The 16,556-nt window shown below is 36.5% G+C and overlaps 2 protein-coding genes across 3 annotated transcripts; one reads left to right on the top strand and one right to left on the bottom strand.

Annotated features, from left to right (window-relative positions):
• Positions 1-7,637: 7,637 nt before the first annotated feature.
• On the top strand, positions 7,638-9,663 carry LOC142534242 (heat stress transcription factor A-2c-like). Its single transcript, XM_075641181.1, is given in 4 exon segments — positions 7,638-7,843; positions 7,846-8,088; positions 8,384-9,326; positions 9,510-9,663. Coding segments are annotated over 4 exon segments (1,254 nt in total). The 5' UTR covers positions 7,638-7,789; the 3' UTR covers positions 9,524-9,663.
• Positions 9,664-13,838: 4,175 nt separating this feature from the next.
• On the bottom strand, positions 13,839-15,367 carry LOC142534243 (early light-induced protein 1, chloroplastic-like). 2 transcript variants are annotated; one of them, XM_075641182.1, is made up of 3 exons: positions 15,078-15,367; positions 14,687-14,782; positions 13,839-14,282 (listed from the first exon to the last, which is right to left on the bottom strand). In XM_075641182.1, exons 1-3 carry the CDS (start codon positions 15,225-15,227, stop codon positions 13,938-13,940), a joined length of 591 nt encoding a protein of 196 aa, XP_075497297.1. In that variant the 5' UTR covers positions 15,228-15,367; the 3' UTR covers positions 13,839-13,937. The 2 variants fall into 2 exon arrangements, with proteins under 2 accessions (XP_075497297.1, XP_075497298.1); XM_075641183.1 differs by having other exon boundaries at positions 13,839-14,279; positions 15,078-15,366.
• Between the last annotated feature and the right edge of the window lie 1,189 nt (positions 15,368-16,556).

The following is a 16,556-nucleotide window of genomic DNA, read 5'->3' as shown; positions in this document are numbered from 1 at the left end:
AAACCATCCTTCCAAATTTCAAAAATAGTGATTTGATTTTAAATATAAAATTATTTCCTTCCTAATTTTTATGGACCACACATATCAGAACTACAAATTTTCATAATAAATTTTTTGTAACGTCCCAAATTCGACAACTGTTCTCACTGTATCAAGACAGTCTTTCCAGCGTACTTATTCCCACTCACATGCATCCTAAGAAACTTATCAGAGGATCACTCATCCCATAATTTCTCCAAGTCAAGTACGTTTAACTTTGGAGATCTTATTTGATGAGCTCCCAAAAAGAAGGTGTATTTTTTTCGAAAGCTCATCAGATAAAAACTCCAAAATTAAGCGTGTTTGACCTGGGACAATTTTGGGAAGGGTGATCGCCTATGAATGTTCCTAAGATGCGTGTTCTCGTCTTCTTTTCAGAAGCTCATCACATAAAAACTCCAAAATTAAGCATGTTTGACTTGGGACAATTCTGAGATGGGTGATCTCCTGGGAAGTTTCCTAGGGTGCGTGTGAGTGAGGACATAAGCACGTTGGAAAGGCTCGTCTTGGTACAGTGAGGGCAATCGTCGAATTTGGGATGTTGCATTTCTCTTTTAAAATTGTACTGAACATAATTTTTATCATGCATTAATATCTCTCTTTTGTTGGTCCCACTTGCGGTAATTTAGATAATAATATGAAAATAAAGAATGAACTGGACACCGAGATTTACGTGAAAAACCCCTAAAAAATTATTAGAGTAAAAACCACGTGCAAGATGAAAAGAATTGCACTATAATTTTTTATGGTGTACAATTCACTTACTGTGTTTCCAAAGAGAACACACTCTCTTAATATATGAGAACAAAAAACATCACAAATATTATAGAACTAAGCACTTAAATTCTTATAAGATGAGAGAAAACTCGAAGAAAAGATGATTTTAGAATAAATGGAAGAAACTCTATTTATAGAGTTCTTTCACGCGTTTTGCATTAATTAAACACGTTTCTTTAATTTTTCCACTGGTTTCCCCCAACCAATCATCAACTTTCATTAATTGTGTCTGCAAACTCATTTTGCCGACATTTCTCACACTTGGAGATTTGATTGAGAATCAAACACATCTCCACATAACTTTTCAATCTCGTCGTTCTCTGCTGCTTACATTTCCGCTAGGCCACTTGAGGATCTACACCACTCAAACTTATCAGTGTTCATTAGCTTGGTCAAAAAAAAGCAATGTTATCTTTTGAATAGATCTTCTGCATATACATGCTTCTTTCTTCTACTACTTTCTCGAACAAAGTGAAATTGGACTCTAATGTGTTTCGTCCTGGAATGAAAGGCTGGATTCCTTGCGATGTGCAAGGCACTCTACCTGTACAAAACAAAGGAACATTATCTTGTTTGTGTCCGATATCTTCCAATAACCTTTTTAAACCATATTGTCTCCTTGCAAGCTTGAGTAGCTGCCATGTATTATGCCTCCATTGTAGCGATATCTTCCAGACCTCTTGAAATATGTACAAGGGTCTGTACTCAATCTGTTGTATCCAAAGCTCATGATATAGGAACCAAATCTTTTGTACCAACACCTCGACGCCTGTTTGAGACCGTACAGAGATTTGTTCAACCTGCAAACAAAGTTTTCTTTGCCTTTTTTCGCGAAGCCTTCTGGCTTGAGCATATAGATTTCTTCTTCAAGATCTCAATGAAGAAACGTCATTTTCACATCTAGCTGTTCTAGATATAGGTCAAACACCACACATAATGCCATCACTACTCTGACGTTGTAAGCCGCACCACAGGAGAAAATATTTCATTGAAGTCAATACATTCTTTCTGAGCATAACCTTTTACCATCAATCTAGCACGATAGCGCTCCACTTGGTTATTTCCATCACGCTTGATCTTATAGACTCATCTGTTACCAATGGCTTTCTTCTCTAGTGGTAGTGTAACAAGATCCCAAGTTTTATTATTTTCTAATGCCTCCAACTCTTCTTGCATTGCGATCATCCATAAGGATACATCCGAGCTTTGAGTAGCCTCGTGAAAACTCGATGGCTCACCATCCTCTGATAACAGACAATATGAAATATTGCTTCAGTGACGTAATCTGAAAGCCAACCTGGTGATCTTCTGTCTCAAGTGGAGTGCCTCAAATTGGAAATCTCAGACTCAACATGCTTCTTTTTCGTGCTCTGGTACTGCTTCACAAGAAATTTGACATTCGTCCGTATTATTTTCCACCTGAAATATAGTAGTTTCTGAATTAAGTATATCTTTGTCTCCCTTTACTTTATCTTCCTCGAAGATAACATCTCTACTGATGACAAGCTTTTGGTAGGATCCCACAAGCAAAACCCCTTTACTCCATCAGCATAACCCAAGAAGATACATTTTCTGGATTTCGAATCCAACTTCGATCTTTCTTGCTCATTGTACAGAACGTACACATGACTTCCAAATGTATGCAAATGAGAATAACTTGTCGGCTTTCCGGTCCACATCTCCATCGGAGTCTTCATATCAATCGCTACAAAAGGAGAAAGATTGATAATATAACAAGCGGTTTTGACTGCTTCTGTCCAAAATGACTTATCTAGAGCCGCAGTCCTCAACATAGCTCTTGTTCTATCCAACAAGGTTCTGTTCATCCGCTCTGTCACTCCATTCTGTTGAGGTTAGGGGTGGGCGTTTGTGATGGGTATCGGGTACCCGACCCGACCCGATCGGTTATTACCCGATCGGATCGGTTTTTTTCCTCAATTTTTTGTTCGGGTAGAAACCCGAACCCGATATTAAAATGTCGGGTTGGTGTCGGGTAGTAGTCTTCTACCCGAAATAAAAAACGGGTACCCGAAATTCCATATTTACATATATATTATATATATATTTATATTGTTTTATATTCTAAAATAAGAAATAAAAAACTAAATCCCTAAAATCTAAATCACTTTTCGTTGTTCCCTATTCAGTGAATCAGTATTCCTTCCCTAAATCACTCTTCGGCTGTTCAACTTTTCCCTCTTCCCTCGACGCTGCGCCTCATCTTTCCTCCCGACGCTGCGCCTCAGTCGGTCACCCCTCAGCCAATCAGCTGCCTCTTCTGAAAAAGTGAGTATACATTTGTTCAAGGTGATGATTTCTGGTACGTGGGAATGAATTGCTTCAGTTTTATTAGGATTGTGAAATATTATTATTTGTTGGGCGTCAAACGTGATGAACTACTTCAGTTGCTCTTCCCTCTTTCCCTCCCGAAAATTGATGCAGTTCTCACGCCTAGTTTCAGTTGCTCTTCCCTCCTTCCCTCCGTCAATATTATATGTTTCATTGGACCAGTTCTCACGCCAAGTTTTTCTGTCAATATTATATGTCCAACTTTTGAAGATGATTGGATTGGTTAATATGTGATGGATTTTTTGTCTATGATGAATTCAAGTGGTTTTGCCATTGATTGGAATATGTTTTATTTAGATTGATGTTTTTCCTACAACTATTTATTGTTGTAGATATCAACAAATATATATTGATATAAAGAAGATACATATTTACTGTTGTATACTTGTATAGATTGATGGTTTTGCCTTCTGCATATGTTTGGTTTGGCTTCCATAGATTCAAAACTCTGCTGCACAGTATGATTCAAGCATTTCTTGATGATCAAAATTCTAACGCAAGGATTAATCTGACAGAAATTTCGGGTACCCGACCATCCGCAAAAATTTTGGGTACCCGAACCATCGGGTAGCCCCGATTACTGTTCGGGTAATAAATGTGCTACCTGAAAATTTCGGGTACCCGACCTGTACTGCTCGAAACCCGTGAAACCCGACCCGACGCCCACCTTAGTTGAGGTGTGTAAGCCGTCGTGAATTGTATTTTTGATGCCTCATGTTGACAATATGCATTAATTCGTCACTGGTATATTCTCTTCCATTGTCAGTCCTCAGACACTTGATTTTCTATTTCAAAATCAAGTTCAACCAGCGCTTTAAAATATTTGAAACTCTGAAAAAACATCTGATTTTTTCTAATTCGGATACATCCACACTCTCCTAGAGAAATCATCAATGAACGAGACAAAATATATCGCTCCTCCTAGGGATACAATGTTGTTTGCCAAACATCCGAATGAATCAGTTCCAATATGCTTTTGCTCTTCCCTGGCAGTAGAAGTGTCAGACTTTAATTTGTGTTGTTTACTGGCAACACAGTGCTCACAAAAGGGTTGTGACACTTTTGTAAGTCCCGCAAGCAGCTTTCGTTCTGAGAGAATTTTCAATCCTCGTTCTGATATTGCCCGAGCTTCTATGCCATAACACTGTTAATTCTTCTCCTGAACCAATTGATGCAATAGCTAGTTCTGCCTCTTTGTGTGTTTCTCACAAAAGTACATACATATTTGCAGCAACTTTTTCCGCCTTCATAACCACAAGCGCACCCTTCACAATTTTCATAATCATGTTCCTCGATACGGGTTTTGCACCCGGATGTCATCCAATTGTCCCAAGGACAAAAGATTTTTCGTTAGTCCTTCAGTCATGTCGTACCTTCTGTATGGTGCGAATGGTGCCATCAAACATCTTTATTTGATAGTACTGACCCCAACGATTTACAAGGTATGATCATTTCCTATGAATACAGATCCTCCTGAGACTTGTCATAATGATCAAACCATTCTCTTCGAGATGTCATGTGCCACGTCGCTCCTGAATCCATAATCCATGTGTCACAAAATTTGTGCCTGCCTTCTGCAACAGTTGCTGCTTCGCTGAATGATATTTCACCACTGTCTGAGTACTTGCCACATTTCCTTGAGAACTTTTTTCAATACTCGTACATTCTTTCCTGAATGCCCTTTACCGCCACTTTAAAGCAGTAAATATTGTTTTTCTTACTTCTGGACTATTTGATCTACCTCGTCTTTGGCTCTCTGGAGTCACGGTCCAATAAATCTCCCTCTTATCATCGGCAAAGCCTCTGCCTGCTTCGAAATTACCAACATGTCTTCCTTATCCTTGCGTCGGCTTTCTTCGCCGGCGAACGCAGTTACGAAATCATCGAATTTTAGAAAGCCCTTAAGAATATTGTTAGTAATGTTGATGATAAGTTGATCATATGAATCTGGTAGACTTTGAAGTAGAAGCTTCACACGTTCATTTTCACCTATTTTATGCCCGTTTGAAGTGAGTTGGGCAAATAGAGTATTTAATGTGTTGATATAGTCGGTCATCGATGAGGATTCCGCCATCCGAAGAGTATAAAGCCTTCTCTTTAGGAAAATCATGTTGTGTAACGACTTGACCTCGTACATCTTTGTCAGAGTATCCCAGATAAATTTTGTTTTTTTTATCTCAGAGATACTTGACAATACTTCGTCTGCTATAGCCAAGTGTAAATTGGCAACATGATTATCTTTCATCTCATTCCACTTTCCATCATATGCAATTTCCACCGGTCTATCTCCAATGGCCTCCAAGTAATTCTCCTTTATTAAAACTACTTGTATATTTATTTTTCAAGTATAAAATTGCTTCCGTTGAACTTTGTTATATCGTACCTGTCCGTCATTATGTCTACAACAATTTTAGTAGACTGGACAAAATAATTCCACCTTAATAAAAAAATCTCAAAAAATCTTTTTAGATGGGGAAGATCAATCTAGGATGCAACCACAGAGCATACTCAGAATTTTAAGTAATTTTAAACCAAGGCTCTGATACCACTTGTTGGTCCCACTTGCGATAATTTGAGATAATAAATATGAAAATAAATAATAACTGGACACCGGGATTGACGTGGAAAAACCCTTAAAAAATTATTAGGGTAAAAACACGGTCAGATGAAAAGAATTCTACTATAATATTTTTATGGTATACAACTCATTCACTCTGTTTCCAAAGAGAACACACTCTCTTAATACAGGAGAACAAAACATCTCACAAATATTATAGAACTAAGCACTCAAATGCTTATAAAATGAGAGAAAACTCGAAGAAGAGATGATTTCAGAATGAAGGGGGAGAACTCTATTTATAGAGTCTTTGACGAGTTTTGCATCAATTAAACGCATTTCTTATATATATCTACCGGTTTCCCCCAACGATCATCAACTTTCATTAATTGTGTCTGCCAACCAATTTTGCCGACATATTTCAACGTACTAACTGATCCTCTTTAATTGGCCACAAATCTTAATACCAAATATTTTCCTATACATGATAAACCTTTGCTTTGGTCTAAGGGATGGATGACACTCTCCCAAACATACCTCCAAAATAGGGGAAAAAAAAACGAAAATGAAATGATCTCAAAATGTTGCTGCATCGATTTTAATTTCCACTTGTCTAAAAATATCTGAACATATTCGACCATTCCCATCCCACTTGTCTCGACCATTCCCATCCCACTTGTCTATATCGGACAAAAGTCTGAAAATTCCTAAACAGTAATAATCTACTCTATTCTAGTAAAAAAAACATGACTCGACCTTTGTCAATGTTACACAAAATTTAACATTATTACACGTTTCGATTTCTCGGCCAAGTAAATAAAATTATTATATTTTAGTAATTTTTCTGTCAATAATTACATTTTTTGTAATGAAAAATAATCGAACTCGTGACATTGTACGTTTTTTGTAATAAAAAATAATCGAACTCGTGACATTGCATTTGATATCAATTGTATGACAGATAACTGAAATATAATACATCAAATGAAAAAAATTAATAATTCATTGGTTAGCAGTGAAATCCCGAAAATATCTTCATCCAAAAGGTAGTGACAATGCCGTGCGCACCTTAAAATAACAGAGACTCAGAAAGTATCAGTGGCAAGAAAGCAAATACCTGATTTTTGTAGGATCTTTCGGAAATATTTCGGTGCCAGTGGATTCATTGTCGTAGCAAGCTGCCGCGTGTCTAATTATTAGTTGGCACTACATTGTCAATATTATTGTCCATACAAGAATGTGCCGCGTGTCTAATATGAGTTGGCACTACGTTGGCACGATTATTGCCTGAATTTAATATATAATATAATATAATACTGCAAGCTTTTGATAATTTTACTTGAAAGAAATAAATGTTTTGTTTTAAATGAGAATATTCGATTAGGTCCTGCTAAAAAAATGTGATATAAGTAAATTTAAAGCTCTAAATTTAATGGTTTATTTATTGTATTTATATACTTAGTTGATAAATATACAAATTGTGATTACTTAATCAAGTTTCCATTTGCTCAAATTATATATTAAACACTTGGCTTTTAAAAAAATGTTTGTTGCCTTTAAATAATTCAACACACTATTATATTTACATAAAAACTTGTCTGAGACGGTCTCACGGGTCGTATTTTGTGAGATGGATCTCTTATTTGGGTCACTAATCAAAAAGTATTACTTTTTATTGTAAATATCGGTAGGATTGACCTGTCTCATAGATAAAGATTCGTAAGACCGTCTCACAAGAGACATACTCTTTTCTTATTTTCCATCTTCAATCACCTGTTAATTAATTGTTCTATCTAACCCTAATCATCTTCTATCTGTTTTAAAAAAGTAATTCTTTGGAAAAAACAAAACAAAATAAAATAGAAATTGTATCTTCCTGTTATCATAGTGTCTCTCAACTTACAGTTTGATTTAGTATTCTTGATAATCTTCTGTTAAAACCCTATTTAACCTCAAGATTTGACTCAAAAAAATCTCACAAAAGAAAGGATAGCTATTTGCTGGAAAATATTTGATTACAAATCTTGTTATAGTATAGTATATATAAAAAAATCCGAGGAAAAGATTATGAATAATTCCATAGATTTTTTGAAGGAGGAGTACGTTGGATCAAGCTCATTAGGTACTGGGATAGTGAGGAACTGATTCCTCGACCATTGGAGGCTTTGCTCGAGGCTGGTCCTCCGCCATTTCTCAGCAAAACTTATGATTTTGTTGAAGATCCAAGTACAGATGAATTCGTTTCGTGGAGTCGTGGAAACAACAGTTTCATTGTTTGGGATCCTAAAAAATTTGCAATCAATCTTCTTCCAAAGTACTTCAAGCACAGTAATTTCTCAAGTTTTGTGAGGCAGCTTAATACTTATGTGAGTAATATTCTTAATTTTTTTTCCCGATGTAATTTGTTTAATAAGGTTTTCTTTTTTTCGGAAAAAAAAATCCTGGTTCCTCTAATTACTCAGTATAAGTTCGACCCAAATGAATTAATTATTAGTGCCAGAGCCTTAGTTTGTGTGGAATGAATCTAAAAGCAAAGTCCTCGATCGATGCTTTAGTTTTCATGAAATTCTGCAATTTAAACTAAAAGAAATTATGTTTTTTGCAATATTCACAAGATCTAGACATATTGTGAAGTATAGAATGTGAAAAGTGATCTTTCAGGGCTTCAGGAAGGTTAATCCAGACAGGTGGGAGTTTGCAAATGAAGTGTTTCTAAGGGGACAAAGGCATCTTCTAAAAAACATCCTAAGAAGAAAGATACAATATTCGAGTTTTCAAACATCGAATCGAAGTCCGGGTTCGTGCGTGACGGAGGGAAGTCTTGGATTAGATGCAGAAATTGATCGTTTGAGTCGCAACAAGCAAGTTCTGGTGATGGAATTAGTGAAACTCAGGCAGCAACAACAAAAGACTTTGTCATATCTTAAAACAATGGAACAAAGGCTCAAAAGGGCAGAAATGGAGCAAAAACAAACTGTAAGTTTGTTGGCAAAAGCTATACAGAACCCCACGTTCTTGCAACAAATATTGCAGCTTCTAATCCAGAAGAAAGACCCACAAGGAGTAACAAGCAACAAAAGGAGAAGAAGAATATTAAACCATGTCTCGAAAATTGTTGGGGCTGAAGAATTAGTGTTCCATGAAGGGGAAAATTCGAATATTCCCACAACTGGTAATGTTTGTTTTCCAGAATTAGGCCAAGAAAGTGAAGAAAATGGGGACAAAATTGATGTTGGAACTGGGAAATTTGGGAATGGAGACTTCTATGTTAAAGTAGAGCCTCAAGAGTATGGTGACATTCCAAGATTTGATGATTTGGAGCTTGAGAGATTGGCTTTGAGTATGCAAAAACGTCAACTGGTTATGGGGGAAAAATCTTTGGAAAGAGGGGAATGTAAGCCAGTTGACGAAGGGATTTTGGAAGAATTGATAACTGAGAGGGTTGATGAAATTGAGACACTTTGTGATGAGGAGGATGGAGATGATTTGGTTGAGCAACTGGGATTATTGGTCGGAAAACTAAAATACAAGTCAGTAGATGAAAGGTTCTGGGAAGAATTAATAAATGAGGAGCTAGATGTTATTGGGACACTTGGTGAGAAGGGTGATGAGATTTAAGTTTTTAGGGATTATAAGGTTTTCGCTTTCAAGTAAGAACGTAATTTGTATATTATATGACTAGCCTTAACTCTTGGATAATATGTTATATTATATGATTTTAAAAATAATTATTAATCATTGCTCCCTTAAAATGAGATATGAAGTTTGAGATTCATGCGTATTTTAGGTAGGCATGCTTAAAGGTTCTTTGGTTCTGGTTCCGAGCGGTTTTGGTGCCAAAAATCCAGCAACCGGACGGAACCGTTTGAAAACAGGTTTGATTCTAATTCCAAGGTTTTATCTTTCGAATCAGAAGTCCAGTTTGGTATCATTGGACCAGTTCTGGCCCGGTTCCAATCCAACGTTCTCAAGAATTCCACTTTCTCTTTTGTAGACAATGAATCGGGGTGTGATTTTTCACCTTTCAGCATCTCTATCACTCTTCGCTAGACAAGAATTGCCCTCATCTTCACTCTCCACAAACCAAAGTCATTTTTCCCATAGAACTTTTCAATATCAAACTTAGAAGATCGCATGATTCTCACATACGGTGCCACTTGTTGAATATTCGATGAAATCTTTATTCGAGTTGTTGGGTTTTGAAACTCTAACAATCTTGATTTTGATGATAACAAAACTTGTTATTGTGTTTCTAACATATTTACTTAAATGTGCTGAAACTCGAATTTAGCCAAACTGAAAATTTGGCAAGATTAGGTATTTTGTGTATATCTCACAGCTCCTTAATCCAAATGACCAGCCGCCAAGACGATTGAATAGAAAATCAATTTGGGACAAGTCTTATTTCACGTCAGTTGGGCTAAATCGAATGTTATCTAGGCCAAACTGACAGTTGAAGGACCAAATTGATTGCACGAAACAACAATCAGTTGGACATGAACAGTTGCGATATGTTGATCAGTATGATCATGAGATATCCAAAAGAAACAATTCAGTATGCGTTACGAAGCTAAGACGATGATCTACAAATCTTATTCACAAGTCAAAGTTTGAATCAGAGTTTAAGATTCCGATAAATGATTATGAAGCTACTGGTTTTGCGTCAGTTTGGTTCTCCTGAGCAGGTTCAGTTTACCATTTGAATATGTTGGTTGAAATCATTGTTCATCCAAGTTTGTCAATGTAACGCCCCATATTTGACGACTATCCTCACTGTACCAAGACGAGTCTTTCCAGCATGCTTATGTCCTCACTCACACGCACCCTAGGAAAATTCCCAGGAGGTCACCCATCTCAGAATTATCCAAGTCAAGCACGCTTAACTTTGGAGTTCTTATTTGATGAGCTACCAAAAAGAAGATGCACTTTCATGATGTGAGTAGTACATATCAAATCTTTTAAGCCCTCTTCAACTGTACAGTCCATTGCATTGAATAGTCTCGGTGTGGGATCGGTTCATTCATGTTCCCTCCACCTAGAAGCCTGCCAGGAGCCGCTCATTGTCCATGCAATCTCATGGCACCGACGATCACCCCCCGCCCTCTTCGGCCCCGGGCCTCACATGCCCACCAGCTTCCGCTTGGTTCATCCCCGAACCACACCGTACTAAGAGAGGTTGGCTCTGATACTAACTGTAACGTCTATTTGTTTTAAAATGCGGAAAATATTATTTAAATGTTATTTTTAAATTAAGAGTTTTTTTTTAAAAAAAATATTTTTCGCATTTTAAAACGAGTAGACGTTACAATCAAAGTTTTGTGATAATCAAAAAAAGGGAGATTGTTCAGTTAAAAAATTATGACAATCTTGATTTTGATGACAACAAAACTTAATATCGTATTTCTAGCATATTTACTCAAATGTGAATTTGTTAACTCAATATGGAAGGTGAAACTCGAATTTAGCCAAACTGAAAATCTGGCAAGCTTCCAAATGACCAGCCGCCAACACGACTGAAGAGAAAACCCAATTTCGAACAAGACGTATTTCATGTCAGCTGGGTTAAATCAGATGTTATCTAGGCCAAACTGACAGTTGAAATACCAAATTGATTGCACAAAAACAGTAATCAATTGGGCATGAGCAGTTACGGTATTTTGGTCAGCCTGATCAGCTCGGTTATCCAAATGAAACGATTCGGTATGCGTTTCTAAGCTAAGACGATAATCTATAAATCATATTTTTAAGTCAAATACTGATCGGAGGTTAAGATGCTTACAAACGATTTCCGTATATAACATCGACTCCAACTATTCCGGATTTTAAGCGAATGATATAGCCTGTAAATCCCTACGAATGGATTTACCTCCTTTGATCTTCTAATCAAATCCAAGATAAAAGACCGAGTTCCTTGTTTAGATCGAACTAGAGATCTCAATGAACTTTACGTCGAGACTGGATTACCTGAATTCCAGAAATCCGACGATGATATGGCCGTGGAAGTGGCCGCGAATTTTTCTTATGAAAAATGTATTTCTATATATCAATGGGAACAAAAAATCCAATACTTGTGTGACCCTCAATGGTTCTTGAATATAGCTAGCCGCGAGTTCACAATATCTTGTGATTCAGAATAACATTTATTCTTATTGGGCTTACCCTAATTAGTCTCATTCTTTTTATCAACACAATGATCAAGAATGTCAGAACTCAAGTGTGATTTAACCCATCAGACCATGGTAAGAGCGTCTAATAGCATCGCCTCATGATCTCTTAGGTATCACTAATAATACCTGCAAAACCTTAAGTTATGGTTAGCGTACGGTATGGTCCCTTCTACTCATATATATCAAATCTGTAACGATTAGTACATCGAGAGTTACAAATGAATTCGATGACGATGTAATATATCTTTGAGTAATAACGGTGATATGATATGTGCAACTGAGGAAACACATTTCCAAAATGCACATGTCTTACTATGACAAATATTCCTTGTACTATTAACTAATGAGATCACATAAGATATATTCACCCATAGGCAAACGGTGAATCTCCGATTACATTTTATTGGCTCCTACGTATTTCGAAACTACACCCTAGCTCGCCACCTGATGACCCTCAATGGAATTGGTAAACGGATCAAAATACATGTTATTAGGTAGAACTTTTACGTTGTCTCGGGACTAAAGATTAATGGTCTACAATCATAACCACAGAATAGTTCACTCGATAAGTGATAACCACTTGGACAGTCAAGAAGAGGGTTGTTCAGTGCATCATCAAATTATAACTCATATGTATGAATGGACATCTTTATGCCCTTACTAATGAAACTTATCATTTACATTACATATGTTAGTCTCAAGTTCAAATGACGTTTATCTTTAGTTAAGACGGTTGATTCGACTAGGAACATGTTAAGAATATATGGTACACTTCCTAATGAGTTTCATGATCTTATTTTGAAAATCAGACCTCATGATACCTTATCCATATTCAAGGACTATCTATGCAACTTATCCATATTCAAGGACTATCTATGCAACTTACATGTGTATACAAATAAATCAAATATCATAATTGGATAAAACCGTAAAACATTATTAAAATAAATATTATTTTTACATAAGAGTCAATAAAGTTCAAGCCAAAAATTAACTTGTTGAACACATACTCTAACAAAATATGGATGCCAATATCAGTTTTAAAATGCATGGCTAGGATAGGGACGAGGTGTTTTTCTTGATGAAGAGAAGCACAAAGAAGCTATTAATGCCTATTGTGTACGTCAGTATGTGGATTATGACTGTATCATGTTCATGTTTAATGGCCAATGCCTCGAAGGAGATCAAGCTCTAGGTGAGCTGGAAATGGAGGATGAAGATGAGATACAAGCAATGCTGCACCATGATGCAGCTCAACTGGCGATGGAAGCAATGACGATATCAAAGAAAGATACCAATCCTGGGTACATACTCTCAAAGTGATCATAGGCTTGGATGGATGCGAGGTGTTTCAGGATCAAGGGAAGCACGCGCCTAATGAAACTGATGAAATTGCTATTGTGAACGTCATTCCGTAGATTGTGGCCCCTGTCTCCGAGGAGCGCAAACTCCAGACGAGCTGGTGTTGAAGGAAGGTGACCGTATACATGCACTAATGATATGCACACCGTTGATAATAGTATCCACGGTACGTCTACACACTCTGTTGATAATCTTATCCGCGGCGTTGTTACGCATACCGTTGAATATTATCCGCGGCGCGCATAGGCACGTCGTTGATAGTCGTTGATAATCTTGAAGTTTCAACAGCTTGCAGTTGTGCAACGTGCAATGCGCGTCGCGGAAAGTGAATTTACGTGCTGTGAAAAATCATTTTTGTTGTAGTGCCAACCGAGAGATCAACATATTTGTGAACTTTACCAAGAATATTTGTCGTGTTTTTTTTTTAAAAAACTAGCACATGGAGGATGTGGATTTGTAATATGATTATATTGTCTTGTCCTGACTTTATATGAAAACATCATGAACTTTCAACTAATCTAGACATAAATTCAGATGGGATTCTAAAACATATATTTGACAGTTTCCGAGTAATAAAAAGGCAGCCATTAACTTCTCGAACAAGATGTATTGATTTAAACATTCCCACTTGAAAACATTACATCATTCTTTTACCATACCAAGCTACTTCAACACTAACAGAACCTTCACACAAGAGCCCCGCCCTTGACACACTCGGTGTAAGCCAAAGCTATCAACCCTAACATCGCAAGCCTTCCATTCCAAAGCTCTGCATCAGATGTCATCAATCCCCTCGATTTCGAATCCGCACTCACGCCTTTGAACAATGGGACAAGTGATGCTACAGATAGCACAACACTTGTCCAGACGAACCAAGAGATCCCTCCATTCTGTATCTGTGAAAAGATATCTTGTCCTTTGGTTAATTCTACAGCTATGGCTGACACGAATCCGATCATCGCTAGACGGCCGTTGATTCTTTCCGGACCAGGCCCGTCGAAGGCCATGATGTCAGTAATCTTGGTGCTCTCCTAGACATATAGTAAAGTTATACATTTGATATATATTTATGCGAACAAAATAATTTGATGTGAATCCTTAAATTTAATTTGGTAAAATATTAGTAAAGGTTACATGTAAATAGTCCTCTATCTTTTATAATTCTTTCATCAAATCTCAGGTTCCCAGTATAGCTACACAATTTCTCTCGTCACATTAACGTATCCGCAATAATTAGTTTCACCAACAATGTTAGAAAAAGTAAATTTACGGATAAGAATTCTGTAAAACTTGGAAGATTCGCAAGAATTTTGTATTAGTTACCCAAATCACAACAAATTACATTGTTTCTGTTTTTTGAGACATCACCACCAAAATTATTTAAAATCAACTAGAAAGAACGTTTCAAAATATAAAATTGTTTGAATCCGCTAACCTCAGGTTGCGGCAGCGGCGGAAGAGGCGTGGAAAACAACTGAGGTGGAACTGAAACTGCTGCTTTTTCTTTCTCATCAGAAACATCAGCACCATCCTATTCAATCAACAATTAAAGTCAAACATTTCATTATTCAAATAATTAATAAGTAGCAAAATATACAAATAACCTTCATAAAAGTATAGTCTTTACTAAAAAAAAAAGTAAACATGTTAAACTTCACCTTATCAGATCTGATTTCTTTTAGTTGATTCAAACATTTGAAAACCAAATTCATAATCTTTAAATAAATAAAAAAATTAAAACATTCCATTGCTGCAGGATGATTCGAAAAGCATATAATAATCCACCAAAGGCAATAATAATCAAGAATTGCTCATATTATATGTACCTCAATCCTGCTTCGAACTCTAAACTTCAGATCCTTTTTACAGAGTGGCATACATCTCACTCTCAGAGGAACAAACTGGTTCGAACCCACAATTCTTGAACTCAAACCAGCTCCGCAGATCACTTGCATACCCGATGCCTCAGCAGCCATAATGTTTGTTTGTGCGTGAAAAAAGAACTCTGAATTTATATAATTATTGTAAGAGTAAGAATAAGTAGGTGTGGAAATGTAATAAAAGTAGAGCTAGAATCGGTAGAAAAAGTCTTGTATGACTTGAATATGGCGGAGTCTACGAGGTGTGGGTGTATTCATAGGGAATATTTCACCTTATATGTGGGGCAGTGCTTCATGTGTGGATTCAGGGTCCAGATTTAACCACAAATACATGAGATCCACTATTTTTTTTAAATCACAAATATGACTAAATTTGGACATCTAAATCCTGTGGGACAGTATCACACAGATAAGATGTAGATGCATGTGGGAGGTTTTGAGGCAGAGAAATTGTGGGTATTTATCATTCCACGTAAATTGGCTGTAATTTGAACAACGTTGTACGGAATATGGATTCATGGTAGGCATCGCACATGTTTTATTTTCAAGGTTTCGAGAAAGGTCTTTTTAGTTAAGAGTGTTGTTGGTTTAAATAATTGTCCTAAGCGATTGAACCGTGATATTTGAGTTGCTGTACGGTTTAAAAGATTTGAGTTGCACCATTACTACTAGCTACAGTTTTTGGTAAAGCGACAAACGCTCGGTCCTACAATTGATATCAGAGGCAAGGTCATGGGTTCGTTTCCCATTGATTGTAAAGAATGCAATTATTAGGAGGGAGATTGTTGGATGCAATAATTGTCCTTGCTTGGTAGAGCGATCGAACCGTGGTGTTTGAGCTGCTGTGCGGTTTAAATATTTGAGTTGCACCATTACTACTAGCTATAGCTTTTGTTAAAGCGACAAGCGCTCGGTCCTACAGATGTGTAGTCTAATGATAATTTTAAATTTTAAAATTTTTAAATCGTGATCGGGAGATTCGAACCTCAATTTTTGTTATTCTCTTGCAGCAGTATTAATAATAATTACTGCATTCCCAACGCCTTTGAGTAGGCAAAACTAGATAAATAAGGATTTTTTTATATTATTTCACTCTAGAAAATGTAGTTGATACAATTTTTTGGGAAAATGAAAGATTTAAATAATTTTCTTTTTTAGTCTTAAATTTAAATGCTAGTAAATATGGTTGCGATAGCTTTTGTCCTTTCCACTTTTTAGGGTAGACATGTTCTAGAAAGGAAATTGAAATTTGAAAGCCAATAATGCTGACGCTAGAATTTTCTAGTCCCCGGGTAGGTGCATGAACCATAATTAACTTTTTTCCTTGTTTTATTTTAATTTGAAAGATATATGGACGAGAATTACTCTTGAGAATTCAATATGTCGGAATATCATCACATTCTTGGTAGAAAATTATCTTTGGTT

The sequence above is a fragment of the Primulina tabacum genome, unplaced genomic scaffold (assembly GCF_025594145.1).
Source record: "Primulina tabacum isolate GXHZ01 unplaced genomic scaffold, ASM2559414v2 Contig436, whole genome shotgun sequence".
NCBI lineage: Eukaryota > Viridiplantae > Streptophyta > Magnoliopsida > Lamiales > Gesneriaceae > Primulina > Primulina tabacum.
This window is presented reverse-complemented; position numbering and strand designations above follow the sequence as displayed.

What these genes read in the sequence shown, in the direction of transcription:
- LOC142534243 (XM_075641182.1), bottom strand. Translation starts at nt 15,227, where the DNA reads ATGGCTGCTGAGGCATCGGGTATGCAAGTGATCTGCGGAGCTGGTTTG. An exon ending in GAGTTCGAAGCAGGATTGAG is followed by an intron (nt 14,783 to 15,077) that starts GTACATATAATA and finishes TTGATTGAATAG; the next exon opens with GATGGTGCTGATGTTTCTGA. An exon ending in CGCCGCTGCCGCAACCTGAG is followed by an intron (nt 14,283 to 14,686) that starts GTTAGCGGATTC and finishes CTATATGTCTAG; the next exon opens with GAGAGCACCAAGATTACTGA.